We start from the raw sequence: 26,608 nt of genomic DNA, 5'->3' as shown, positions 1-26,608 counted from the left end.
ATATCTTCATCTACCTCACAGAGTGTCTGTTGTGGGGGAGGAAGGGAAAGGAGATTGTGAGCCGCTCTGAGGCTCTTCGGAATGGAGGGCGGGATATAAATCCAATATCTTCATCTACCGCACAGGGTGTCTGTTGTGGGGGGGGGGGAGGGAAAGGAGATTGTGAGCCGCTCTGAGACTCTTCGGAGTGGAGGGTGGGATATAAATCCAATATCTTCATCTACCTCACAGGATGTATGTTGTGGGGGGGGGGAGGGAAAGGAGATTGTGAGCCGCTCTGAGACTCTTCGGAGTGGAGGGTGGGATATAAATCCAATATCTTCATCTACCTCACAGGGTGTCTGTTGTGGGGGGGGGAGGGAAAGGAGATTGTGAGCCGCTCTGAGGCTCTTCGGAATGGAGGGCGGGATATAAATCCAATATCTTCATCTACCTCACAGGATGTATGTTGTGGGGGGGGGGGAGGGAAAGGAGATTGTGAGCCGCTCTGAGACTCTTCGGAGTGGAGGGTGGGATATAAATCCAATATCTTCATCTACCTCACAGGATGTATGTTGTGGGGGGGGAAGGGAAAGGAGATTGTGAGCCGCTCTGAGACTCTTCGGAGTGGAGGGTGGGATATAAATCCAATATCTTCATCTACCTCACAGGGTGTCTGTTGTGGGGGGGGAAGGTAAAGAAGATTGCGAGCCGCTCTGAGACTCTTCGGAGTGGAGGGCGGGATATAAATCCAATATCTTCATCTACCTCACAGGGTGTCTGTTGTGGGGGGAGGAGGGTAAAGGAGATTGTGAGCCGCTCTGAGACTCTTCGGAGTGGAGGGCGGGATATCAATCCAATATCTTCATCTACCTCACAGGGTGTCTGTTGTGGGGGAGGAAGGTAAAGGAGATTGTGAGCCGCTATGAGACTCTTCGGAGTGGAGGGCGGGATATAAATCCAACATCTTCTTCTTCCTTTGGCTTGCCCTAGACTTGGCTTGAGAACAGCTGCCCTTCTCTCTGCATTAGATCTGCTAGCGGCTTGGATTGAGACCTTGTCTTTGCAGATCACACATAGGGTTGTATTTATGAGTTGCACTCATTGAGGTGTACATGTCTGCAGACATTCTGCCACTGAATTCCACTCCCCCCTTTGCTAGTTTCAGTAGCTGCAGGTGTAGCCTTATACTGAGACCCTCCTGGCTGCTGGAGAAGGGCCGTGGCTCAGTGGCAGAGCATTTGCCCTGCAAACAGAAGGTCCTGTGTTCTGTCCCCTGCATCTCCACTCCAAAGGGTCACAAGGGGCTCAGTGGCAGAGTATCTGCTTGGCATTCTGAAGGCCCCAGGATCAAGCCCTGGCATCTCCAGTTAAAGGGATCGAGTAATGGGTGGTAGGAACGATGTCTACCTGAGACCTTGGAGAGCCACTGCCAGCCTGACTTGGAGGGACTGATTCACTATAAGGCGGCTTGATGTGTTCCTGAGACCCTGGCAGGCCACTGCCAGTCAGAGAGAGAGAGAGAGAGAAAGACTGACCTTGGTAAAGGCAGCCTCATGGGCTGGGATTAGACTCCACCCTGCTCCCCCCACTACTCACAGCTCCTACTGAGGAATACAGTTTTAGTGCATCGAATGCTTCTTTTGTGAAAGAATATAAGCCCTAATTTTATTAGGGTTTGTAGAATCTTTCGGGCTCAAGCGCCGTGTTCTACTGGAGAAAGTTTTTCTTCCAGACGTTTCGTTCTCAGCTGCGGAGAACATCCTCAGTGGCGTTGCAGCTGGAGCAGGCGCTCTGACCTTCTTGGCTGCTGTGCATTAAGATGTTCTCCGCAGCTGAGAACGAAACATCTGGAAGGAAAACTTTCTCCAGTAGAACACGGCACTTGAGCCCGAAAGATTCTACAAACCCTAATGATGATGCTAGCCGTGAAAACCTAAAATCCCTAATTTTATTAGTTAGCATTTTAGATTGCTTGTACTAATTATTTCACAAGCTCTGCACAACAGCCCTCTGGGGTAGGTTGCTTAAGTTCTGTTTGACCAGGGGTGGCCAGACTTGCTTAATGTAAGAGCCACGTCGAATAAACATCAGATGTTCGAGAGTCGCAAGACATGAACGTCAGATGTTTGAGAGAAGGGAGGAAGGGAGAGGTTAAAAGAAAGCAACTTCAACTTTAAATGCATTCTCCAAGCCAGCCGAAGGGGGGAGGAGCTTTGAGAGCCACACAATATGTGTGGAAGAGCCAGATGTGGCTCCTGAGCTACAGTTTGACCAGCTCTGCGTTTGACGGAGGCTGAGAGTAGAAGACTTGCTCAGGGCCATTGCGCAGGTTTGTTGCTTGGCAGATCCCAGATCCAATTCACTGGTTTCCCAGAGTAACCAGAATGCTGCTGCTGCTTCGGAGTTGAAGTCCAGTGTTGTTGAAGTCCTCAAATTTGACTGCTGTCTCGTCACAACTTAGGAAAACATCCCTTTATCCCTTAGGAAGCATCCCTTTATCCAGCTGTTTGTGCTTCAGAGATTGAAGCGTAGAAAGTGACCTAAAGTCAGTCCTGCTGGGATGTTTGGAAGGCTCTTAGTGTGTGCTGCGGATCGGGAGGGTCCTTTCCACGAGACATTAGACGAGCTGGAAGGGGTCCAGAGGAGGGCGACAAGGATGGTGAAGGGTCTGGAGACCAAGTCCTATGAGGAAAGGCTGGAGGAGCTGGGGATGTTTAGCCTGGAGAGGAGGCGGCTGAGAGGTGATAGGATCACCATCTTCAAGTCCTTGAAGGGCTGTCCTATAGAGTAGGGGTGGCCAACGGTAGCTCTCCAGATGTTTTTTGCCTACAACTTCAATCAGCCCCAGCCATTAGCTGGCTGGGGCTGATGGGAGTTGTAGGAAAAAACATCTGGAGAGCTACCGTTGGTCACCCCTGCTATAAAGGATGGGGTGGAATTGTTTTCTGTGGCCCCAGAAGGTAGCACCAGAACCTCTCGGCTTGGCTTCGCGAACGAAGATTTAAGAAGAACCAACAGGTTGAAATTAAATCAGAAGAGTTTCCGGCTCAACATTAGGAAGAACTTCCTGACCGTGAGAGCGGTTCCTCGGTGGAACAGGCTTCCTCGGGAGGTGGTGGGCTCTCCTTCCTTGGAGGTTCTTCAACAGAGGCTAGATGGCCATTTGACAGCAATGAAGATCCTGTGAATTTAGGGGGAGGTGTTTGAGTTTCCTGCTTTGTGCAGGGGGTTGGACTAGATGACCCTGGAGGTCCCTTCCAACTCTATCTTTCTACAGAGCACAAAACCGCCCCTGTCAATATGGCCCAAGCAGAATGGGTGAGCTGGGCCATGAGGGGGAGATGTTCTTGGGCTTTTGGCCTTGGGCCTGATCCAGCACAGCTCTTTTCACCTTCTTGAATGGTGCATGTGGGAGGGGGAGTGCCACATAAAGCATCCTGCAGCAATATGGACCTGTCACGGGCACCTCCTCTACAGCTGCACCAAACTGAGTGGCAGGGAGGATGCCTGGCGGAATTGCAGGTGCTGCATTCAATTATGCAAGTGTAGGGAGGGATGGTGGCTCAGTGGTAGAGCATCTGCTTGGTAAGCAGAAGGTCCCAGGTTCAATTCCCGGCATCTCCAACTAAAAAGGGTCCAGGCAAATAGGCATGAAAAACCTCGGCTTGAGACCCTGGAGAGCCGCTGTCAGTCTGAGTAGACAAGACAAACTTTAGGCAGGGATGGTGGCTCAGTGGTAGAGCATCTGCTCAGTAAGCAGAAGGTCCCAGGTTCAATTCCCGGCACCTCCAACTAAAAAAGGTCCAGGCAAATAGGCGTGAAAAACCTCAGCTTGAGACCCTGGAGAGCCACTGCCAGTCTGAGTAGACAAGACTGACTTTGATGGACCCAGGGTCTGATTCAGTAGAAGGCAGCAGCTTCATATGTTCAAATTTGCGGGTGCCGTTCAGCAAATTGGGCTTTGAAACAGCTGGGATTTTTTTTTTCCTGCAAGGGGTGGGAGGGTGAGTGAGGGGCAGGAGAGCTTCCAGACCCTGGAATTTGGTGGCCTTGAAGGCTGCTGAGTCTTTGTGGGTGTTTCTGAGCTTTGTATCTTGGCCGTGAGTAACAGAAAGGTGCTTAAAAATAAATGGGCCATGACTTCCAAGAAGCCGGATCCTGCACCTTACCTCCGATCATGTTTCATGTTTACAGAGACTGCACCCGCCTCTGACAGGATGGGGCCCTTTCCAGCTCTTCTCCCCTCATCTCTGCAGCTCACCTGTGGCTCTGCACCTCTGAGAGCTGCTACGTAATCCTTAAGTAAACGGGCCCGCCTGGTGTCGCCCTGGGCAAAAGTACCTGTGTTCCCACCCCCTTCCGAAGAGAGACCGAGTTTCACCCTCCTCTCATTTGACTCGCTCAGCCCTGGCGAGCTGCCCCGGTTTTGTTGTGGGTACAACCACTGGTTGTGCAGGTGGCGTTTGATTGCCTAATTTCCTGGCTAAATGCGCCTTAAACTGTTGGATTCTTTCTCCCCTCTGTAGCTGATGTTTGAATTCAAGAGCTGCCCTCCCCCATCTCTGCCCCAGCCTGGGACTCCGGTTACAGAATAGCCCATGCAGGGGATCTGGCTTTTCCAGTCAGAGCTTCCAGTCTCAAGGGGTCTGAGCAGCTTGCCCGGGGCTGGGTTGAAAAGAAGCAGGACACCGCAAGGGCGTTCATCTCTTTGCCAGCACAGTTGAACTGAATGGGGCCGCCTGTGGTTTGAATTCAGCTGCACGGGGTCTGCTAACACACTCCAGCACCAGTGCTTTTTCTTCTCACGGGGCGGACTGGACAGCTAGAGTCAAGTCCAGGAGGACCTTAGAGACCAACAAAGTTTTCAGGATATTTTTGAGAGTCCGCAGAGGAGGGACAGTGGCTCAGTGGTAGAGCATCTGCTTGGTAAGCAGAAAGTCCCAGGTTCAGCCCCTGGCATCTCCAGCTATAAAGGCAAGTAGGCGTGAAAAATCTCAGTCTGAGACCCTGGAGAGCCAGGGGGAATTGTCTACCCAGACTGGAGAGTCTGTAGCTTAGAGGGAACATTGCTCCTGATATCCCAGGGGATGGCTGGAGACCTGGAAAAGACATACTTTCCCCCCTTTCTCACAATACAAGGACTCTTGGGCACTCAATGAGCTGCAGACTTAGGACAGATAAAAGGAAGTGCTTCTTTGCCCAAAGAATAATTAACACATGGAATTCATTGCTGCAGGAAGTGGCTACAACCATGGACAGCTATGGTGGCTACAACCATAGACAGATTCAAGAGATTGGATATATAGCGCATGCTCTTAAGTTTGCCTGAAAGCACCTCTGGAAAGCTGTTGCTGTGTGTTGTGAATGTGTGGCACAGGCCAATTAAGAGAGAGAGAGAGTGTGTAGTCAACTTGGAAGTGCTGAAGATGAGGCTATGTCCGAACTGTGACTGGTGGTGGTGCAGAGACTGGTGGGGAAGACAACATGAACGCTGTGCTGGTCGATCATCCGTGCATCATTTGGGAAGGACGGGTTGTTTGTAGATCTTTGTGAGGAAGGCAGAGTGAGTAACTGGAACTCAGAGCCACCTTGCTGAAAGCTGTAGGAGGGCAGGGATTGGAAGGCAAAGGCGGGCCTGCTGTGAAACAAGGGGATGTAGCCACGTTGGGGTGGTGAATTTGAGATGCCAGAAAGGGGGATGGAAAGGCGGGGAGGGGGGTGGGATAAACCTTCTTTCATTTGAGGTCAGAGGTCAGTGGCACTTGGGCGAAAAACAGGTCCCTCCCCTCTCACTTTCCCCTCAGAGAGTAAAGCAGAAGATGGACGTGACGCTCAGTGGCTTTCAAGAGGGTCTCAGGCCCTGGAAAGGCAGCTCAACAGGGAGGTCCATGTGATAAGGGGAGGGGCGGTGGCTCAGTGGTAGAGCATCTGCTTGGGAAGCAGAAGGTCCCAGGCATCTCCAACTAAAAAAGGGTCCAGGCAAATAGCTGTGAAAAACCTCAGCTTGAGACCCTGGAGAAAGAGCCGCTGCCAGTCTGAGTAGACAATACTGACTTCGATGGACCGAGGGTCTGATTCAGTATAAGGCAGCTTCATATGTCCATAATCTCGCAGAGTCTCTGAAGGCCAGAGGTCTCCGCCTTCTTGCCCCCTTGCCCCCCCAGCCCTCTGGCCAAGCTGAGAGTCCAGGGCTCCGTCTCTCAAAAGCTCTTTCTCCCCTTACAGTTCGGCGGATCCTCTTGAGCGGCGTCAACCCCACCTTGTGCAATGAAGACGGCCTCACTGCGTTGCACCAGGTAAGTCGAACGCTTCCTCCCCCAGTCCTTCTGCACCAGTTCCAGTTACGAAATCCCCAGCACCACCGTACTTCCTCTGCATCTCTGGGTTGCCCATTTCCACCCAAGCATTCTGTCGCTTCCTGCTGCGGACTTTTAGGCCCTTCAGCAGTTTCCCAAGTCAGCGCCCCCAAACAAGTCCGTGCTAACTTCCTTTCCTGCCCTGCCACAGTCCCGGGCTGTCCAAACCTGTGTGGCTTATAGATGCTGCGATTAGTGCCAACAGAAGTAATGTGCATCATGAGGACTAGAAACCATCCCGCGTTTATGGTCTGTGTTTTTATGCTGGCCTGCTTTTTTAATGAGTGCCTAATCAACGAATGCCTTTTAATATTTTTTTTTGTAAACTGTCTCTTTTTTGTAAACTGCCCTAGAAAGGCAGCATACAGATTTTCTAACTATAATTATAAAAACAAATAGTTGAAAAGCCTGCAGGTCAAAAGGCTGGGATCCTCAGGATGTTCAACCGGTCACAGAACAGGGAAGGCAAAACTCCTAGATTACCTTCTTTTGGTAGGCAGATCGCAGCACATTCATGGCAGCTGGCTCCCTGAAAGAGGAGGAGTGTCTCTCTTGTGACCTTGCTTTGATTCCTTGCTCCAAAGGATGCCACAGGCCTGCTCAGTCTTGCAGTGATCCCCAGTTGTTTCTGGGTGTCAAGAAGAGGCTGCAGGGAGTAGTGGGGTGGCTGCTGGCTCATTCCAGAAGTCCCAGACTGAATCCCTGGCTTCTTTGGTGCAAGGATCCATCAGAGGTCCATCAGTGGTCCTTAGCCACATCGTGTTGTTGGAACTCTCTGTCTGGGGCAAGTGATGCTTTGGGATTGGGTCCAATCCCCTCTTGAAGCTGGCTATGCTTGTAGCCGCCACCACCTCCTGTGGCAGTGAATTCCACATGTTAATCACCCTTTGGGTGAAGAAGGACTTCCTTTTATCCGTTTTAACCCGACTGCTCAGCAATTTCATCGAATGCCCACGAGTTCTTGTATTGTGAGAAAGGGAGAAAAGTACTTCTTTCTCTACCTTCTCCATCCCATGCATAATCTTGTAAACCTCTATCATGTCACCCCGCGGTCGACGTTTCTCCAAGCTAAAGAGCCCCAAGCGTTTTTAACTTTTCTTCATAGGGAAAGTGTTCCAAACCTTTGATCATTCTAGTTGCCCTTTTCTGCACTTTCTCCAATGCTATAATATCCTTTTTGAGGTGCGGCGACCAGAACTGCACACAGTACTCCAAATGAGACCGCACCATCGATTTATACAGGGGCATTATGATACTGGCTGATTTGGTTTCCATTCCCTTCCTAATAATTCCCAGCATGGCGTTGGCCTTTTTTATTGCAATCGCACGCTGTCTTGACATTTTCAGTGAGTTATCCTTTTTGAGGTGCGGTGACCAGAATTTCACACAGTACTCCAAATGAGACTGCACCATCAATTTATACAGGGGCATTATGATACTGGCTGCTTTGTTTTCCATTCCCTTTTCCATGTGACCTGCATCCTCCTCTAGTTTCGGGACTGTGAACCCCTTGGCAGCTGCCCTGTGTCAGAGCTGCCGCTGGCCAGTGGGCGGAGTCCTGTCCTTGGAGCCCTGGGCTGTCTTCTCTGCAGCTGCAGGCACTGAGCTCATCCTCTTTCTCTGCCTTCCTTGCCTCGCTCCAGTGCTGCATCGATGACTACGGGGACATTGCTGAGCTGCTGCTGGAAGCTGGTGCCGACGTCAATGCCTGCGACAGCGAGCTCTGGACCCCGCTGCATGCTGCCGCCACCTGCGGGCACCTGCATTTGGTGGAGCTCCTCGTTGCAAAGTAAGGGGCGGGGGGAGGGCAGCTAGCATAGATCCGGAGTCAGGAGACTGCAGGGTACCAAGCAGCAGCTGTGCATGGGCGGGGGGGGGCACTTGTCAGCCTCTGTAGGACGGACTTTGCTTAAAAGCTCGAGGGCGTGGTCTTGCCAGGAGCACCATAAGATGAGTGTGCATGAGCAGTCAGTGGGTGGGCGGGGTGAAATTTCATGCCCCAAAACCCAAGCGTTCTATGCGTAAAGTCTGTGTTGTGCATAACTTTGCTCAATTTTGGCTCTGCTTGAAACTTTCTGAAATTATTATTATGCAAGCACTTTGTTGTACTCAGCACTTTATTGTATAAGTAGTTGCTCTGAGAAGTTGTCTTGTGCTCAGCGGTGGTTTTGAGTCATGTATTTCTAATGCTCTGGGAAATCCTTCTGCCCCCAGATCCTGCCGGTCTTGAATAGAGACTCTGGTGCGGTGCTAGTGGCGTTGACCACCCTTGATAGAAATAGAAAGTAACAGCTGATTTGTGGTTACCCTGTAGAGTTTCCAAGGCAAGAGACGTTCAGAGGTGGTTTAGATAAATTGTGCAGCAATCCTCTTCTTGGCAGCTGAGAGAATTTCCCTGGCCAGATGGGCTCACATACAGGAGCTATCTGTGTCCAGGCCAAAGACAATGTTTGAGTCCAGTGTAGTGGTTAGGTTTGGTGTAGTGGTGAAGTGTGCGGACTCTTATCTGGGAGAACCGGGTTTGATTCCCCACTCCTCCACTTGCAGCTGCTGGAATGGCCTTGGGTCAGCCAGAGCTCTCTTATCTGGGAGAACCGGGGTTGATTCCCCACTCCTCCACTTGCAGCTGCTGGAATGGCCTTGGGTCAGCCAGAGCTCTCTTATCTGGGAGAACCGGGTTTGATTCCCCACTCCTCCACTTGCAGCTGCTGGAATGGCCTTGGGTCAGCCAGAGCTCTCTTATCTGGGAGAACCGGGTTTGATTCCCCACTCCTCGACTTGCAGCTGCTGGAATGGCCTTGGGTCAGCCAGAGCTCTCTTATCTGGGAGAACCGGGTTTGATTCCCCACTCCTCCACTTGCAGCTGCTGGAATGGCCTTGGGTCAGCCACAGCTCCCATAAGAGTTGCCCTTGAAAGGGCAGCTTCTGTCAGAGCTCTCTCAGCCACACCTGCCTCTCAGGGTGCCTGCTATGGGGGAAAGGGAAGATACAGGAGATTGTTACTGCTCTGAGACTCTGAGATTCAGAGTAAAGGGTGGGATATAAATCCAGTATCATCTTCTTCTTTAAGAGCAGTAAGTTTAGTTCTGGCTATAAGCTTTTGTGTGTTTGTTGATCTTAAAGGTGCAACTGGACTCAAACTTTGTTCTATTACTTCCGACCAATGCAGCCACCTGCCCAAAGCCAGGGACGAATTATCTTGTGGGAACTCACTGAAACAGGATGCAGCAACTAGTGCTCTTTTAGCTGGTTTTAAGAGGGAATCAGACACATTCGTGGAGGAGAGGTCCACGAATAGCTGTTGGCCCCGATCAAGCCTCCATGTTCAGAGGCAGTATAACCCTCTGAGGGCAATGACAGGACGGCAACAGCCTGCGTTGGGAGGGCTTGTGGGGGTGTCCAGTTGGTCCTTCTGTGCAGCGGGGTGCTGAGCTGGGCCTGATCCAGTGTGGCCCCTTCTGCTATTCAGACCGGCCATGACGTTTGCTGCCGACAAAGCTGCACAGCGCCTTGTGAGTCCGTGGCAGTTTGCACTGGGGCTGGACCACACCGTGTCCACGAGCTGCAGCCCGCGTTGTCATGTGTGCCTGAGCACACCGACAGGCTCTGGGTAAAGCAAGCGATTGCCAGAACGATGGCCATAGGCAAAGTTGCCAGGTGACTCTGGTGTTCCTGCATGGTTGGCCGTGAGAAGGCAGCTGTGCCCACACCAGCCAGATTACACCATATCTGGCTTCGACCTCTGTGGAGGTCAGCCTTGTACAGTCAGCATTTCTGGATGTCCACAGATGGCACTGGAGTAAAGCTGGATATGGCTTGATCACTCCAATGGACTGGCTCAGAGCTTCTCATCTTCAGGGCCTTTTTTTTGGTAGCAGGAACTCCTTTGCATATTAGGCCACACACCCCTGATATAGCCTGTCCTCCAAGAGAAGAAGAGAAGATGAAGAAGATATTGGATTTATATCCCACCCTCCACTCTGAATCTCAGAGCGGCTCACAATCTCCTTTATCTTCCTCCTCCACAACAGACACCCTGTGAGATGGTTGGGGCTGAGAGAGCTCTCCCAGAAGATGCCCTTTCAAGGACAACTCCTGCAATAGCTGTGGCTGACCCAAGGCCATTCCAGCAGCTGCAAGTGGAGGAGTGGGGAATCAAACTTGGTTCTCCCAGATAAGAGAGCTATGGCTGACCCAAGGCCATTCCAGCAGGTGCGAGTGGAGGAGTGGGGAATCAAACCCAGTTCTCCCAGATAAGAGAGCTCTGGCTGACCCAAGGCCATTCCAGCAGGTGCAAGTGGAGGAGTGGGGAATCAAACCCGGTTCTCCCAGATAAGAGAGCTCAGGCTGACCCAAGGCCATTCCAGCAGGTGCAAGTGGAAGAGTGGGGGAATCAAACCCAGTTCTCCCAGATAAGAGAGCTATGGCTGACCCAAGGCCATTCCAGCAGGTGCGAGTGGTGGAGTGGGGAATCAAAGCCGGTTCTCCCAGATAAGAGAGCTCTGGTTGACCCAAGGCCATTCCAGCAGGTGCGAGTGGAGGAGTGGGGAATCAAACTCGGTTCTCTCAGATAAGAGTCTACACACTTTAACCACTACACCAGACTGGCTTCTTAAGGCCCTGTACAAAGAACCCTGTAAGGTCTTGGAGTGTTGGCTACACCATGTACACCAAAAAAAAGCTGTGCCTGTGTTCATAGGAGGGCCAGTTTGCAGTGAAGCCTGGACCTGCAGAACCTGTCCCCACCCCCACCCTGTCTCCTTGCTCCAGCCCCCAAGAGTTTTCAGTCTGTCTTCTGGCCAGAAGACCCTGTACCTTTTGAACAGCACCTCTCAAGAAATTCAGCCAAGGCCTTTTTCCTTGACCGTGAGTCTGAGAGCCGCTCCAGGAACGAAGCATCTGTTCCTACCGCCCTCGCCTGTCCATTACCTCCACAGGAGGGATAACGTCTCCCTCTGCCCCGCATCTGTGGGAGGCGGCATCCTCCAGAAACCGGGGATGGCAGTTGCTCCGGAGCCTGAGCAGACTGCCTGGATTCCGAAGCCCCGCTCCTCACCTCGTCTCACCTGGAATTGAGGTTGTTTTCTCAGGCTCAGGGTAATTGCTCGGATCTTGCTTGTAGGGCTGTAAATATTTAACGGGGGTGTATTGTTGATCCGTAACTGAGACCTCGGTACTGCTGGAGGCCTCCAGGGATTTCCTGCGAGCGGGTTTGTTGGGCCCTGCAGCAGGAGAGTTTTGGGCACGTGGGGCAGGATGAGTCTGTGCCGCAGCTGGAGTTTGCAGCCGTCTGAGCTTTTGTCCCGTTGCAGAGAGTTCCCAAGAAGCTAAGCCTGTACTGGGGATCTCCCTGCCTGCCGTTTGCTGATTCCCACCGGCCCAGCTTCACAGCGCATCATTCGCCACTGCAAAGTGATCCAGAAAGTCTTTAAAAGAGGCCGTCAAACTCATTTGTTATGAGGGACAGATCTCACATAAATGAGACCTTGTTGGGGTGGACCGTATCGGATTGGGCCAAGCCATGTCGGGCTGGGCCATGCCTTTACCTATTAAGATTAGGTAGCAGAGATATAAATTTTATAAAGAGCACAGACAAACACGTATTGTTTTAAGAAAACTTAAAATGCTAGGACTCGTTGGTCTTAAAGATGCTTTCTTTGTATCTCTCCCTTGGGAACCAGGGAACTGGGCAAAGAATCATAGGATCATAGAATCCTAGAGTTGGGTCATCTAGCCCAACCCCCTGCATAGTGCAAGAAACTCACCAACACCTCCCCCTAAATTCACAGGATCTTCATTGCTGTCAGATGGCCATCTAGCCTCTGTTGAAAAACCTCCAAGGAAGGAGAGCCCACCACCTCCTGAAGAATCATAGAGTCCTAGAGTTGGAAGGGATCTCCAGGGTCATCTAGTCCAACCCCCTGCACAGTGCAGGAAACTCACCAACACCTCCCCCTAAATTCACAAGATCTTCATTGCTGTCAGATGGCCATCTAGCCTCTGTTAAAAACCTCCAAGGAAGGAGAGCCCACCACCTCCTGAAGAATCATAGAATCTTCTTCGTGGTCTCTGTGCAGTCCCACACATGGGTCTTGCCGCAGGCAATGAATCCATTCCTCGGAGTTCCAATAGCTCGCCTATAGCGCTTTTGGCGCGCTCCCCTCCCGCTCTGGGGAGCAGGCAGCGACCGCGCATGCCTGGAGCGGGGGGGGGGAGCGCCCATTCCACTCAGTTTCTTCCTTTCCGCCGCCCGGACAACACCTTCCTCGCTGCGCTCTTCCTTAGCTCGTCTTCTCCTTGGCCTTCGCTCTCTACTTCGACTGGTATCGCTTTTTCTTCTCCCTTTCTTCGTCCTGAAAAAAAAAAAAATATATATATATAAAACACACCGTTTCTGCGCTTTTTTCTTCCTTTTCCAACCCTTCTCCCCTCCCTTCCCCCCCCCCCCACCGTCCGGGGCGTATGGAAGGGAAGGTTACTTTCAAAAAGTGTAGGCACTGTGGAGCTAAAATCCCCACCACAGACGGCCACAGTCACTGCCTGTTCTGCCTCGGGGAAGGCCATCGGGTCGACGCTTGCCCGCATTGTGCGAACTTCGGCAAGCAGGCACGCAAGAACCGCGCTGCACGACTACAGGCTTTCCTCTTAGAACGGTCCTTGCGGGCTATGCCCACTTCCGACTCGCCGCCTCCCCCACTTCGAGCGGGAGACTCGGCTTCCCCGGCCGCGCTTCAGTCTCAAAAGACGCACAAGTCCGGGAAACGACCTCCGAAGCACGCCGAATCCGGCCATAAGTCTTCGAAAAAACTGCGTCATTCCGAATCGGAGTCGGCGCCTAAGAAACCTCGACATTCGGACTCGGCGCCGAAGAAACCTCACCATTCCGACTCGGCTCGCCATTCCGAATCGGCGGACTCGGCGCCCATAAAGCCCCGTGACACTACGGCCTCGACCTCCATGGCTTCGACTGCTCAATCGAGTTCGGCTCAACCACTCCTGCCGCCCGAGTTGTCGACCCCGGTAGATGTCATCACCGACATGCCTCGACTTACACCTCACACCTCCACGGCCGTGGAGGTGATTCCAATTCGGTCTCGATCGCCCTCCGTCCACAGCGTGGTACCTTCAGAGATCCTCGAACCCGACCGTACCACCGACCCGACACAGACCTATCTACGCCCATCTCTACGACCGGAATCCTTCCAAGATGTTGCGCTTTCTCCGTTGTACCGTGAATCGGCAACTCAAGTATCCTCCCACCGGATTAGAATCCGATCACGCTCTCCGCGTAGCCGCCACGACTCCGGTTCCTCCGTTTATTTTGAGCAACAAGATTACTACTCCAGACGGCGATATGAATACTCTCCTCTCTCCAGATCACCTTCACCGAGACAAGGCCGATCTCGTCACCAATCCGCTTCTTACACCGATTGGGACGTCCATCATAGATACCAGGAGCCAGACCCTTACTTCCATCGTGATACCGCTACTCCACGGATCCGTTATGGAGGGTCGCCTCGGCCTCGCTACACGCGCCCAACCCGACGCGAAGATTCACCTCAACTCCATTTTGACCGCCCTTCTCGACTTCGTGACCCTCGAAGTCATTTCGAGTACTCACCCAGACTCCTTAACCGCCTCCTATCATCAGAACAAGAGGCTGGCCCCTCGCATCAACGCCGGGAGCACCCTCGGTACCGAGACGTGGCGAAATCTCGTACTGCCTCTGCCACTGTATCCGTGGCCCCGGACTCTCGACTTCGGTCTCCTTCCAAGACCTCGGAGCCTACAGCTCCCATCTCAGAACCGGCCATTCCTCCACCCTCTCCCTCCATGGCAGCCTCCTCCTCGGGCAGAGAGTCCCCAGCCTCTTCGGATTCGGAAGACCACTCTCCATCTCTTCCTTCCGATCCTGCACAACAGCTCCGGCTCTCTCCTTCGGATGCATCCAAGGCGTACCTCAACCTAATTACTTCGATGGCTGAGGCACTGAAAATACCCCTCCAGGCGGACTCCCCCAAGGTGTCGGACATGGTACATGACTTGGTGCAGTCCGACTTTCCGCCCGGATCCTTGCTTCCTATGCTACCGGTGCACTTGGAGGGTCTTCAGGAGGCCTGGGACAAACCTGCCTCAGTACCCCCCACTTCGAAGAGGCTGGACTCCCTCTATCGAGTCCATGCCCCCGATGCTAAGTTCCTAGCCTCACACCCGGCTCCGAACTCTATTATTGTTCATTCGGCCATGAAGACCAAACCCTCCAGACATCCCACGCCTCCGGATCGTGAGGGAAGAAAATTAGACACTTTGGCAAGAAAAATCTTCACTCTAGCTTCCACCAACTCGAAGCTTAACAACTACCTAGCATACTTCGCGGCTTATACCTTTAATCTGGCGAACCAATTCACACCACTCATACCCTCGCTTCCTGATTCCTCTCAGAGAACAGCCTCAACCCTGGTTTCTGAACTCTCCAGGGTCTCCAAACAACAAATTAATTCAATTCGCCATGCGGTCTCCTGTTCCTCCCGCGTCTTCGCCTCCTCAGTTGCCTTGCGTCGTTACGCTTGGCTTAGATCCACTAATCTGCAACCCGACATCAAGCAGAAGATAGAGGATCTCCCCTTCGACGGCCTGGGCCTCTTTCATGCCTCTACTGATGAGGTCTTGTCTTCCGTTGACGACGGTCGTAAAAGGGCCAAGCGCCTAGGAGTATCCCAACCAGCTTCACAACCGTTCATTCGCAAACAACCTTGGAAACCATCTTTCCAAAGACGCCAACGTTCCCCTAAGCAGACTGAATACTGGAAAAGAAGACCTACACAACAAAAGCCTTCTTTCCAACAAAGGCAGCGCTCTCAGCAGACCAAAAAATCATCCCTCCCTACCAAGCAGTCTCTTTGACTTCCCCATACAGTCGCCCTACCCCACGCGTCTCTCCCCATTCTACAGGACTTGGAGCTCTATTACCACCGACTCCTGGGTACTCACCATCGTACGCCTGGGCTACGCAATCGAGTTCGCTTCACTACCTCGCCACCACTACTTTGTCACTACCCCCCCATCCCATCACCTCCATCAGGAGATTCTGGACCTGCTCCAGAAAAAGGCCATAGAACCTGTTCCCCCCCAACATCGGGGAACGGGGTTCTACTCAAGGTACTTCCTGGTCCCCAAGAGGGATGGAGGCAAGCGTCCTATTCTAGATCTTCGGAAGCTAAACAAATTCATCAAGTACAGGAAATTCAGAATGATCTCGCTGCAGTCCATCTTGCCCTTGATTCCAAAGAATTCCTGGATGGCTTCCCTAGATCTTCAGGATGCTTACTTCCATGTGACAATCCGACCTCAACATCGAAGATATCTCCGGTTCGCGATGGGCCAACATCACTACCAGTATGTTTCCCTACCATTCGGCCTCTCCACTGCACCCAGGGTTTTCACCAAGTGCATGGCGGTGGTGGCAGCTGCTCTACGGATCCGAAACATCACAGTCTTCCCTTATATAGACGACTGGCTCCTCATTGCACCAACACCAAGTCAGCTCGAGTCCAATCTCCACGCAGCCCTTCTCCTCCTGTCTTCTCTAGGCCTGAGGGTGAATGTCACCAAATCGCACTTCACCCCCACTCAGCATCTCAACTTCATAGGGGCTCATCTCCGCACCTCTATACACCGCGCCTTCCTCCCCGAGGACCGCGCTCTGACAATCATCAGCCTTGCCAGGCTGGTTCAGCTACAACCTATCCAACCGGCCCTCACTATCCAACGCCTTCTAGGCCTGATGGCCGCTACTACAGCAGTCCTCCTCTTCGCCAGGCTACGAATGAGACCACTTCAGCTCTGGTTTGTACGTGCCTACCGTCCTCACGTGCAACCTCAGAGCACCCTGCTCACCGTTCCCAGGAGAGTCCTTCCTTCTCTCACTTGGTGGACCGTCCTCGACAACCTCCTCGAGGGCATGCCGTTCCTACCAACTACTCCAACGGCTACCGTGACAACAGATGCCTCCATGTGGGGGTGGGGAGCCCACTTAGAAGGCAAGACTGTCAGAGGTCTCTGGACTCCTCAGGAGAGGACCTTGCACATAAACTGTTTAGAACTGATTGCTGTACACAGAGCTCTCCAATCTTTCCTCCCTCTCATCGGGAGTCGACACATCCAGATCTCCACAGACAATATAGCAACAGTCTTCTATGTAAACAAGCAGGGAGGCACCAGATCTCTTCGACTGTGCCGCATAGCCATACTGCTCTGGGAATGGTGTATCAAGCACAACATCCATATGACTGCCATCCACCTCCCAGGTGTGGAGAATGTTCTGGCCGACTCACTAAGCAGGCTACGCATAGACGACCACGAATGGTCCATCAACCTGACCTACCTTCGTCGGATCTTCACGTGCTTCGGCACTCCCAGGGTGGACGTCTTTGCCTCCAGGGACAATGCCAAATGTCATCGCTTCTACTGCAGGAAGGGCAACGATGCCTTCCTACATCTCTGGAGAGGTCCCCTCCACTACATTTTTCCTCCAACCCCCCTAATGACACGGGTGTTGACAAAGGTCGCACGGGATGGCACGGACTGCATCCTTATCGCACCGTGGTGGCCACGGCAACCGTGGTTCACCAGACTTCTACAAATGTCACAACACACTTACCGCCGCCTTCCGATCGTGGGAGATCTCCTATCGCAGGCAAACGGCCAGGTACTTCATCACAACCCTCGGGTTCTGGCCCTCACTGCCTGGAGGATACACTCGCCTGCCTCTCCACCGAGGTAACCAATATCCTTCTCAACGCAAGAAAGCCTTCCACCAGACTTTCGTACCAACGCAAATGGAAGCGCTTTTGCTCCTTCGTCGCACCCTATCATCTAAGACCAGAGTCAACACCTCTAAACCTGGTTCTAGATTATCTCTTATCCCTGCAAAAATCAGGCCTGTGCTACTCTTCACTTAAAGTACACCTCTCGGCCATTTCGGCATTCCATGACAACATTGATGGCAAGACGGTTTTCTCTCACCCCTTATCCAAATCCTTCCTCAAGGGAATGCTACACCTACATCCACCTGTTAAACCGTTCGTTCCAACGTGGAGTTTATCCCTTGTTCTTTCCTGTCTAATGAAGACACCCTTTGAACCCATGGCGACAATACAGCTCAACCTTCTTTCCTGGAAGACAGCACTACTAATAGCCCTTACCTCTGGTAAGCGGGCAAGTGACTTATGTGCCTTCCGACATGACCCTCCCTACACCATCTTCCATAGGGACAAGGTTGTCTTACGACCAGATCCTGCATTCCTCCCTAAAGTTGTCTCCAAGTTTCATCTGTCTACTTCCACCTCGCTACCAACGTTTTTCCCTAACCCATCAGACCAATGGCAGCGATCACTACATTCTCTGGATGTCAGAAGGGCGTTAGCCTTCTATCTGAATCGTACACAACCTTTCCGTAAGGACCCTAACCTGTTTGTGGCCTACGGTAAACCTCGCAAAGGACACAAAATTTCTACCCAGAGACTATCTAAATGGGTAGTTAGTGCCATCAGGTTGTGTTACGAACTGGCTAAACAGCCTCCTCCCGAAGGCCTTAAGGCTCACTCTACTAGAGCGGTCTCGACGTCTTCGGCTTTTCTACAGGGCGTCTCTCTAGAGGACATCTGTGCGGCTGCATCGTGGTCCTCTCCTTCCACGTTCGTCTCCCATTATGCCTTGGACGTTCGTGCGAGACGAGACGCTTCCTTCAGCCAAGCAGTCCTCCGATCCATCTTCCACTGAAGTATGGTGAGTGTTTTTTGCTTCTGCCCCTAGGTCTTCGAGTATGATGTGGTATTTTTATGTGACTAACTATCTTCTTTACCAGCACCCTCCTCCAGGTTACTCAGCTGGCTAGTCACCCATGTGTGGGACTGCACAGAGACCACGAAGAAGATAAACAGGTTGCTTACCTGTAACTGATGATCTTCGAGTGGTCATCTGTGCAGTCACACACGCCCACCCAGCCTTCCCCCTGCTGGCCTCTTGTAATTGTTATTTAACTTTGTACAGTGTCTGTGTCAGCTGCGGCTGGAAGAAACTGAGTGGAATGGGCGCTCCCCCCCCCGCTCCAGGCATGCGCAGTCGCTGCCTGCTCCCCAGAGCGGGAGGGGAGCGCGCCAAAAGCGCTATAGGCGAGCTATTGGAACTCCGAGGAATGGATTCATTGCCTGCGGCAAGACCCATGTGTGTGACTGCACAGATGACCACTCGAAGATCATCAGTTACAGGTAAGCAACCTGTTTGTCCTAGAGTTGGAAGGGACCTCCAGGGTCATCTAGTCCAACCCCTTGCACAATGCAGGAAACTCACAAATCCCCCCCCCCCTAAATTCACAGGATCTTCATTGCTGTCAGATGGCCATTTAGCCTCTGTTAAAAACCTCCAAGGAAGGAGAGTCCACCACCTCCCAAGGAGGAAGCCTGTTCCACTGAGGAATCGCTCTACCAAAGGAAGCTCTGGCTCTTTCCTTCCTTCCCCGGGGGGAGGGGGGGAGCCTCAGACAAAAGGAAGAGAAGCTTGCCTCAGTAGTGGCAAAGCAAGCTATTGCTCCCTAAGGGAGGAACCTCAGCCAATGGAGAAAATAGAGGTTTTTGCTCTGTAGCTCCTGTGCGATTGAGCAAGCCTTACAAGCTGTTATGCAGAGGGAAGCAAGAGAGAGGGAGAAGAAAGCAGATGATAGCCAGTTGCTTGGCGGTCTGTTAGGAGCCCTCCAGGAACCTGATTCAGCCCTCGAACTGCATGTTTGACACCCGTGCTTCAAAACATCAAGAGAGATGCAGCACAAGTTTGTGTGCATCACCACGGATGGGTCGGGAGTGGTTCCTTTGTGAGAAAAGGGCATAGCCCTTCACGCAGAGGTTGGTTGCTTACAGCCACAATGTGTTGTGATGCTACTGAGATGAGTGGCTTAACACGGGGTGGCCAACGGTAGCTCTCCAGATGTTTTTGCCTACAACTCCCATCAGCCCCAGCCATTGGCCATGCTGGCTGGGGCTGATGGGAGTTGTATGCGAAAAACATCTGGAGAGCTACCGTTGGCCACCCCTGGCTTAACAGATGTATGAGAAAGATGTCTACCCAGTGCAACCGTGGGAGGTAGCTAGCTGGTTCCCTTGCGTGCATCAGTGTTCAGGGCGGGGGGAGTGGGGGAGGTCAGTCTCACGGAGTAGCAGAGGGGCTTGTCATCTTTAGGGCTGCTCGGTGAAGCCCCCTGGGGCATCTGCTCCACGCATTCTTGCTGTAGCTGAAATTACCCAGAAAACCCCAACTGAGGGCCAAAGGAGACGTGCCAGCATCCTCGAGGGCCCCATGGGGACGCCGCTGCCTTTTCAAAGGCATTTTAAAACGCTGTAAGGCACCGTGGGCTGAGGTGCTCTTGTGTGCCCCCATCCCCCCCACCCCGCCTACCCAAGTCCCCAAATGACCTTATTAGTCTTCCTCTTTTCCTGCTGCCGTCCACTTTTCCGGAGAGCCAGTTTGGTGTGGTGGTTAAGTGTGCGGACTCTTATCTGGGAGAACCGGGTCTGATTCCCCCCTCCTCCACTTGCAGCTGCTGGAATGGCCTTGGGTCAGCCAGAGCTCTCTTATCTGGGAGAACCGGCTTTGATTCCCCACTCCTCCACTTGCAGCTGCTGGAATGGTCTTGGGTCAGCAAGAGCTCTCTTATCTGGGAGAACCAGGTTTGATCCCCCACTCCTCCACTTGCAGCTGCTGGAATGGCCTTGGGTCAGCCAGAGCTCTCTTATCTAGGAGAACCAGGTTGGATTCCCCACTCCTCCACTTGCAGCTGCTGGAATGGCCTTGGGTCAGCCAGAGCTCTCTTATCTGGGAGAACCGGGTCTGATTCCCCCCTCCTCCACTTGCACCTGCTGGAATGGCCTTGGGTCAGCCAGAGCTCTCTTATCTGGGAGAACCGGCTTTGATTCCCCACTCCTCCACTTGCAGCTGCTGGAATGGTCTTGGGTCAGCCATAGCTCTCTTATCTGGGAGAACCGGGTTTGATCCCCCACTCCTCCACTTGCAGCTGCTGGAATGGCCTTGGGTCAGCCAGAGCTCTCTTATCTGGGAGAACCGGGTCTGATTCCCCCCTCCTCCACTTGCACCTGCTGGAATGGCCTTGGGTCAGCCAGAGCTCTCTTATCTGGGAGAACCGGCTTTGATTCCCCACTCCTCCACTTGCAGCTGCTGGAATGGTCTTGGGTCAGCCATAGCTCTCTTATCTGGGAGAACCGGGTCTGATTCCCCCCTCCTCCACTTGCACCTGCTGGAATGGCCTTGGGTCAGCCAGAGCTCTCTTATCTGGGAGAACCGGCTTTGATTCCCCACTCCTCCACTTGCAGCTGCTGGAATGGTCTTGGGTCAGCCATAGCTCTCTTATCTGGGAGAACCGGGTTTGATCCCCCACTCCTCCACTTGCAGCTGCTGGAATGGCCTTGGGTCAGCCAGAGCTCTCTTATCTAGGAGAACCAGGTTGGATTCCCCACTCCTCCACTTGCAGCTGCTGGAATGGCCTTGGGTCAGCCAGAGCTCTCTTATCTGGAAGAACCGGGTCTGATTCCCCCCTCCTCCACTTGCACCTGCTGGAATGGCCTTGGGTCAGCCAGAGCTCTCTTAGCTGGGAGAACCGGCTTTGATTCCCCCCCTCCTCCACTCCTCCACTTGCAGCTGCTGGAATGGTCTTGGGTCAGCCATAGCTCTCTTATCTGGGAGAACGGGGTTTGATTCCCCACTCCTCCACTTGCAGCTGCTGGAATGGCCTTGGGTCAGCCAGAGCTCTCTTATCTGGGAGAACCGGGTTTGATCCTCCACTCCTCCACTTGCACCTGCTGGAATGGTCTTGGGTCAGCCAGAGCTCTCTTATCTGGGAGAACCGGGTTTGATTCCCCCCTCCTCCACTTGCACCTGCTGGAATGGCCTTGGGTCAGCCAGAGCTCTCTTATCTGGGAGAACCGGGTTTGATTCCCCACTCCTCCACTTGCAGCTGCTGGAATGGCCTTGGGTCAGCCAGAGCTCTCTTATCTGGGAGAACCGGGTTTGATTCCCCCCTCCTCCACTTGCACCTGCTGGAATGGCCTTGGGTCAGCCAGAGCTCTCTTATCTGGGAGAACCAGGTTTGATTCCCCACTCCTCCACTTGCAGCTGCTGGAATGGCCTTGGGTCAGCCAGAGCTCTCTTATCTGGGAGAACCAGGTTTGATTCCCCCCTCCTCCACTTGCAGCTGCTGGAATGGCCTTGGGTCAGCCAGAGCTCTTATCTGGGAGAACCGGGTTTGATTCCCCCCTCCTCCACTTGCACCTGCTGGAATGGCCTTGGGTCAGCCAGAGCTCTCTTATCTGGGAGAACCGGGTTTGATTCCCCCCTCCTCCACTTGCACCTGCTGGACTGGCCTTGGGTCAGCCAGAGCTCTCTTATCCGGGAGAACCAGGTTTGATTCCCCACTCCTCCACTTGCACCTGCTGGAATGGCCTTGGGTCAGCCAGAGCTCCCTTATCTGGGAGAACCGTGTTGGATTCCCCACTCCTCCACTTGCAGCTGCTGGAATGGCCTTGGGTCAGCCAGAGCTCTCTTCTCTGGGAGAAGCGGGTTTGATTCCCCACTCCTCCACTTGCAGCTGCTGGAATGGCCTTGGGTCAGCCAGAGCTCTCTTATCTGGGAGAACCGGGTTTGATTCCCCACTCCTCCACTCGCAGCTGCTGGAATGGCCTTGGGTCAGCCAGAGCTCTCTTATCTGGGAGAACCGGGTTTGATTCCCCACTCCTCCACTCGCAGCTGCTGGAATGGCCTTGGGTCAGCCAGAGCTCTCTTATCTGGGAGAACCGGGTTTGATTCCCCACTCCTCCACTCGCAGCTGCTGGAATGGCCTTGGGTCAGCCAGAGCTCTCTTATCTGGGAGAACCGGGTTTGATTCCCCACTCCTCCACTTGCAGCTGCTGGAATGGCCTTGGGTCAGCCAGAGCTCTCTTATCTGGGAGAACCGGGTTTGATTCCCCACTCCTCCTCTTGCACCTGCTGGAATGGCCTTGGGTCAGCCATAGCTCTCTTATCCGGGAGAACCGGGTTTGATTCCCCACTCCTCCACTTGCACCTGCTGGAATGGCCTTGGGTCAGCCAGAGCTCTGGCAGAGGTTGTCCTTGAAAGGGCAGCTGCTGTGAGAGCCCTCTTAGCCCCACCCACCTCACAGGGTGTGTGTTTTGCGGAGGAAGATAAAGGAGATTGTGAGTTGCTCTGAGACTCTGAGTGGAGGGCGGGATATAAATCCAATATCAATATCATCATCATCATCATCATCATCATCATCATCATCATCATCATCATCATCATCATCATCATCATCATCATCATCATCATCATCATCATCATCATCATCATCTTATCTCTTCTTCTTCTTCTTCTTCTTCTTCTCTTCTTCTTCTTCTTCTTCTTCTCTTCTTCTTCTTCTTCTTCTTCTTCTTCTTCTCTTTCTTCTTTCTTCTTCTTCTTCTTCTTCTTCTTTCTTCTTCTTCTTCTTCTTCTTACTTCTTCTTCTTCTTCTTCTTCTTTCTTCTTCTTCTCTCTTCTTCTCCTTCTTCTCCTTCTTCTCCTTCTTCTCCTTCTTCTCTCCTCCTCCTCCTCCTCCTCCTCCTCCTCCTCCTCCTCCTCCTCCTCCTCCTCCTCCTCCTCCTCCTCCTCCCTCCTCCTAGCATTCTTGCCTTTGCCAGTGATTCTGGTCTTCTCAGGATGGGCCCCAAATGCAATAGCCTCAGTTTAGCCATTTCAGGGAGAGGACAGACTTGATTCGATCTCAGGCCCTCTCATTTGTCCTTCTGGCAGTCCACGGTGTCCATAAAGCTCTCCTCCCACACCACACTTTAAATGACCTTAAGAGAATACTTGACTGTGACTTCCCGGGAGCTCCCAAAGGGCCAAGGCGACTCTGAGCTCGGCCTCATCCCTGAAGGCTTGTGCCTTGCTTCCTCCTGGCCCTCCTTGAAAGCCGCTGGGCCCTTGCGAAGGGAGCAGAGAGGTGCTGGGGGGGGGGGGGGGGTGGCGGCAGGATTCGGTTTTCAGTCCCTGTCCCTTGACGTGAGGAGAAGAGGGAGAAACCCAATCCGCAACGTGCACGGAAGAGCTAGCGCCCGTAGAGCTGTGCGTTTCCAAGCACGCCCGGCCGTTCACGAACGAAAATAACTCCTTGTATCTGTTACACTTGGCACCTGGCGACACACTTGGCGGTGCCGGGCAGGCAGATGCGCAGGGCACAGCAAAGGGAGATGCTCACACTCTCCTCCGCTCCTTCCGCAGAGGTGCCAACCTGCTGGCCGTCAACTCTGATGGGAACATGCCGTACGACCTCTGCGAGGACGACGTGACACTGGACTACATCGAGACAGCCATGGCCGAACAAGGTGAGCTTCCCTTTGTTCCGGAGTTGGGGAGGGGCTGCGGCTCAGCGGAAGAGCCATCATTTGGCTTGCAGGAGATCCCAGGTTCAATCCCTGGCAGCTCTCGTTTAGAAAGTATCAGGCAGCTGGAGATGTGAAAGACCCGCCCTAGCCTGCTTTGGTGGGATAGAAATCCCATAAATGAAATATAAATAAATCAATAAACTTCACCCTGAGACGCTGGAGAGCCTCTGTCAGTCTGCGTTGGGATTCAGGTGGGATTCAGCATAAGGTGGCTTTAATGATGATGATATTGGATTTATATCCCGCCCTATACTCTGAATCTCAGACTCAGAGCTGTCACAATCTCCTTTACCTCCCCCCCCACCACAACAGAAACCCTGTGAGGTGGGTGGGGCTGAGAGGGCTCTCCCAGCAGCTGCCCTTTCAAGGACAATGTCACGGCTGGGGCCGGGTCAGGCAAAGTCCAGAGGCAGTCCGAGGTCTGTAGCCAGTAAGCAGGAGGGTCCGAGGCGCCAAATCCGAATCACTGTAGAAGTATCGCAGGTCTGAGGTCCAGAAGCCGAGGTCAGGGAGTCCAGAAGTCCAAAGCCAAAGTCAGGGAGTCAGGAACCAAAGTCAAGCCGGAGTGGATGCTAGAATGTCAGGGAGATGACTAGTTGCTTCCACAAAGCTTCCTCCCAAAGCCCACAGCTATATAGCCCTCTGCTGGCTGTTGCCCGTTTGGGCTAATTGCTGGCTCAGGGAGGCAGCCAGGATCCTGTTACCACTCAAGCATCCTTGCTCTTAGAAGGGCCAGAATCCTCTCAGAACTCAGGGCTCAGGGAGCGTCTTGCTTGTGAGCGTGCCGCCCTCCTCCGATCCCTGAGGTCCTGCCGGAGGCGGTCACGCACACGAGCCACCCGAGAGGGCGAGGCAGGGGGGCTGGGATCTTCTCCAGCAGGAGGCAGGGGCACTGGTGCAGGTGGCAGGGGCACAGTTTCCTCATCAGACTCAACTTCCTCTGAAGGGTCCCCAGCACCCATGACAGACAACTCCTACGAGAGCTATGGCTGACCCAAGGCCATTCCAGCAGGTGCAAGTGGTGGAGTGGGGAATCAACCCCAGTTCTCCTAGATAAGAGTCCGCACACTTCACCACTACACCAAACTGGCTCTCACCAGCATTTATTTAAGCATTTAGTATGTTCATGTGACCATGTTCCAGATTTGGAGAAATCCCAAGGAAATGTTACACAAGATCCAGGTTTGTTTACAAGGAGATGCTTAATAAAGCATTGAATGTACAGAAAATGCAGGCTAAGCTTCCATCCGCTGGGTCTCGAGCGCATGCGCGCACAGAGTGAAGCTTGCCGGAATCAGAGACTGCAGGCATCACTAAAACTACACATCTTATAGCCTGAATGCTGTCTGTCTGTCAAGAAATCATTAAGCTGTCCTGAACCCTTGGATGAGCGAGGCCATCTTGCGCCCGGCATCCAGTGATGGGAAGGAGCAACCCACGCTTTGAAGATAAGGGCTGCTAACAGGACAGGAAAGGTTGCTTGGGAGTGGCTGAACACTGTTCTCTCACAAGACTCAGGGCAAGTGACCTCCAGCATGTAACAAAGACGGAGTCGTGCAGGCCAAACAGACTGTCTGTCCGCTTCCACTTGGGCCCGCCCGTGGCCCCCTCGGCAAGTGGATCCAGTGCTGATTTCGAGGTCAGTACTGTGGACTTAGACTGGCAGCGGCTCTCCAGGGTCTCAGGCAGAGAAGTCTCTCCCATCACCTCCTGCCTGGTCCTTTCAATTGCAGATGCCAGGGATTGAACCTGGGACCTTCTGCACGCCAAGCAGAGGCTCTGCTGCTGAGCCCCAGAAAGAGTGATCCAGGGTCTCAGGCTGAGGTCTTTCCCATCACCTCCTGCTTGGTCCTTTTAACTGCAGATGCCGGGGATTGAACCTGGGACCTTTACATCCCGAGCAGAGGCTTTCCCCTGAGCCTTCCCATCTCCCGCTCTTTGTATATCCTCCCTGGCTGTCTGTTCTGCTTTCACAGGATAGTAGAAGTTGTAGGAGTCACCTTGCTTACCCCAGCTCATGATGCTCAGGCAAATGGTTTCCTAGTCTGGATGCCAGCACTGCTTCATTGTTCAGGGGATGGTCAAGGGCCAGGTGAAATCCACGCGTAAGGTTTGGCCATCCCCAGGTAGCAACAGGGTTGCCGTCCAACCGAGTGCTGGCACACCATTGCGTTATTGCCGGGTCAGCATTACCCACAAAAAACCTCAAAGGCTCACGGCTACAATGACTGGCAAACCATTATATGACAAATTCAAAAAGTGTAATTATTCCTAGTCCATAATATTTTTATTTTTTACATAATAAACAACATTATGGGGAGAGACGGTGGCTCAGTGGTAGAGCATCTGCTTGGTAAGCAGAAGGTCCCAGGTTCAATCCCTGGCATCTCCAACTAAGAAGGGTCCAGGCAAGTAGGCGTGAAAAACCTCAGCTGGAGACCCTGGAGAGCTGCTGCCAGTCTGAGTAGACAATACTGACTTTGATGGACCGAGGGTCTGATTCAGTATAAGGCAGCTTCATATGTTCATAACAACACAATAACAATAACACAAATGTTATAACAATGCAAAAACAAAAACAATAAATGAAAAATATACATAAATGAACATTTTGGGGGAAGTGAACTTTGATCTGGTTGTTCTTCTAAGGTCATCTATCAGTTTCATTAAAACTTCTCTTCCATCACCCCTCTCCTTTATTACTACTATTTCTGCATGTTCAACCAATCATTCATCGGCTGCAGAACCTCTTTACACTGATTTAACTTTGTTGCAAACAATTT

General features: G+C 52.7%; 1 protein-coding gene across 1 annotated transcript in view; it reads left to right on the top strand.

Moving 5' to 3' along the window:
- The window catches only part of LOC132590920 (protein phosphatase 1 regulatory subunit 16A-like), a 77,481-nt gene that overhangs the window by 32,379 nt on the left and 18,494 nt on the right, over window positions 1-26,608 (top strand). The window contains exons 2-4 of the mRNA XM_060263839.1: window positions 6,208-6,278; window positions 7,982-8,127; window positions 23,662-23,765. Coding sequence (XP_060119822.1) covers window positions 6,208-6,278; window positions 7,982-8,127; window positions 23,662-23,765 — 321 coding nt within the window. The remainder of the gene's footprint in view (window positions 1-6,207; window positions 6,279-7,981; window positions 8,128-23,661; window positions 23,766-26,608) is intronic.

This window comes from Heteronotia binoei, unplaced genomic scaffold (genome assembly GCF_032191835.1).
Source record: "Heteronotia binoei isolate CCM8104 ecotype False Entrance Well unplaced genomic scaffold, APGP_CSIRO_Hbin_v1 ptg001179l, whole genome shotgun sequence".
NCBI classification, from domain to species: Eukaryota; Metazoa; Chordata; class Lepidosauria; order Squamata; family Gekkonidae; genus Heteronotia; species Heteronotia binoei.
The sequence above is the reverse complement of the archived record's forward strand: the minus strand, read 5'-3'. Positions and strand labels throughout refer to the sequence as shown.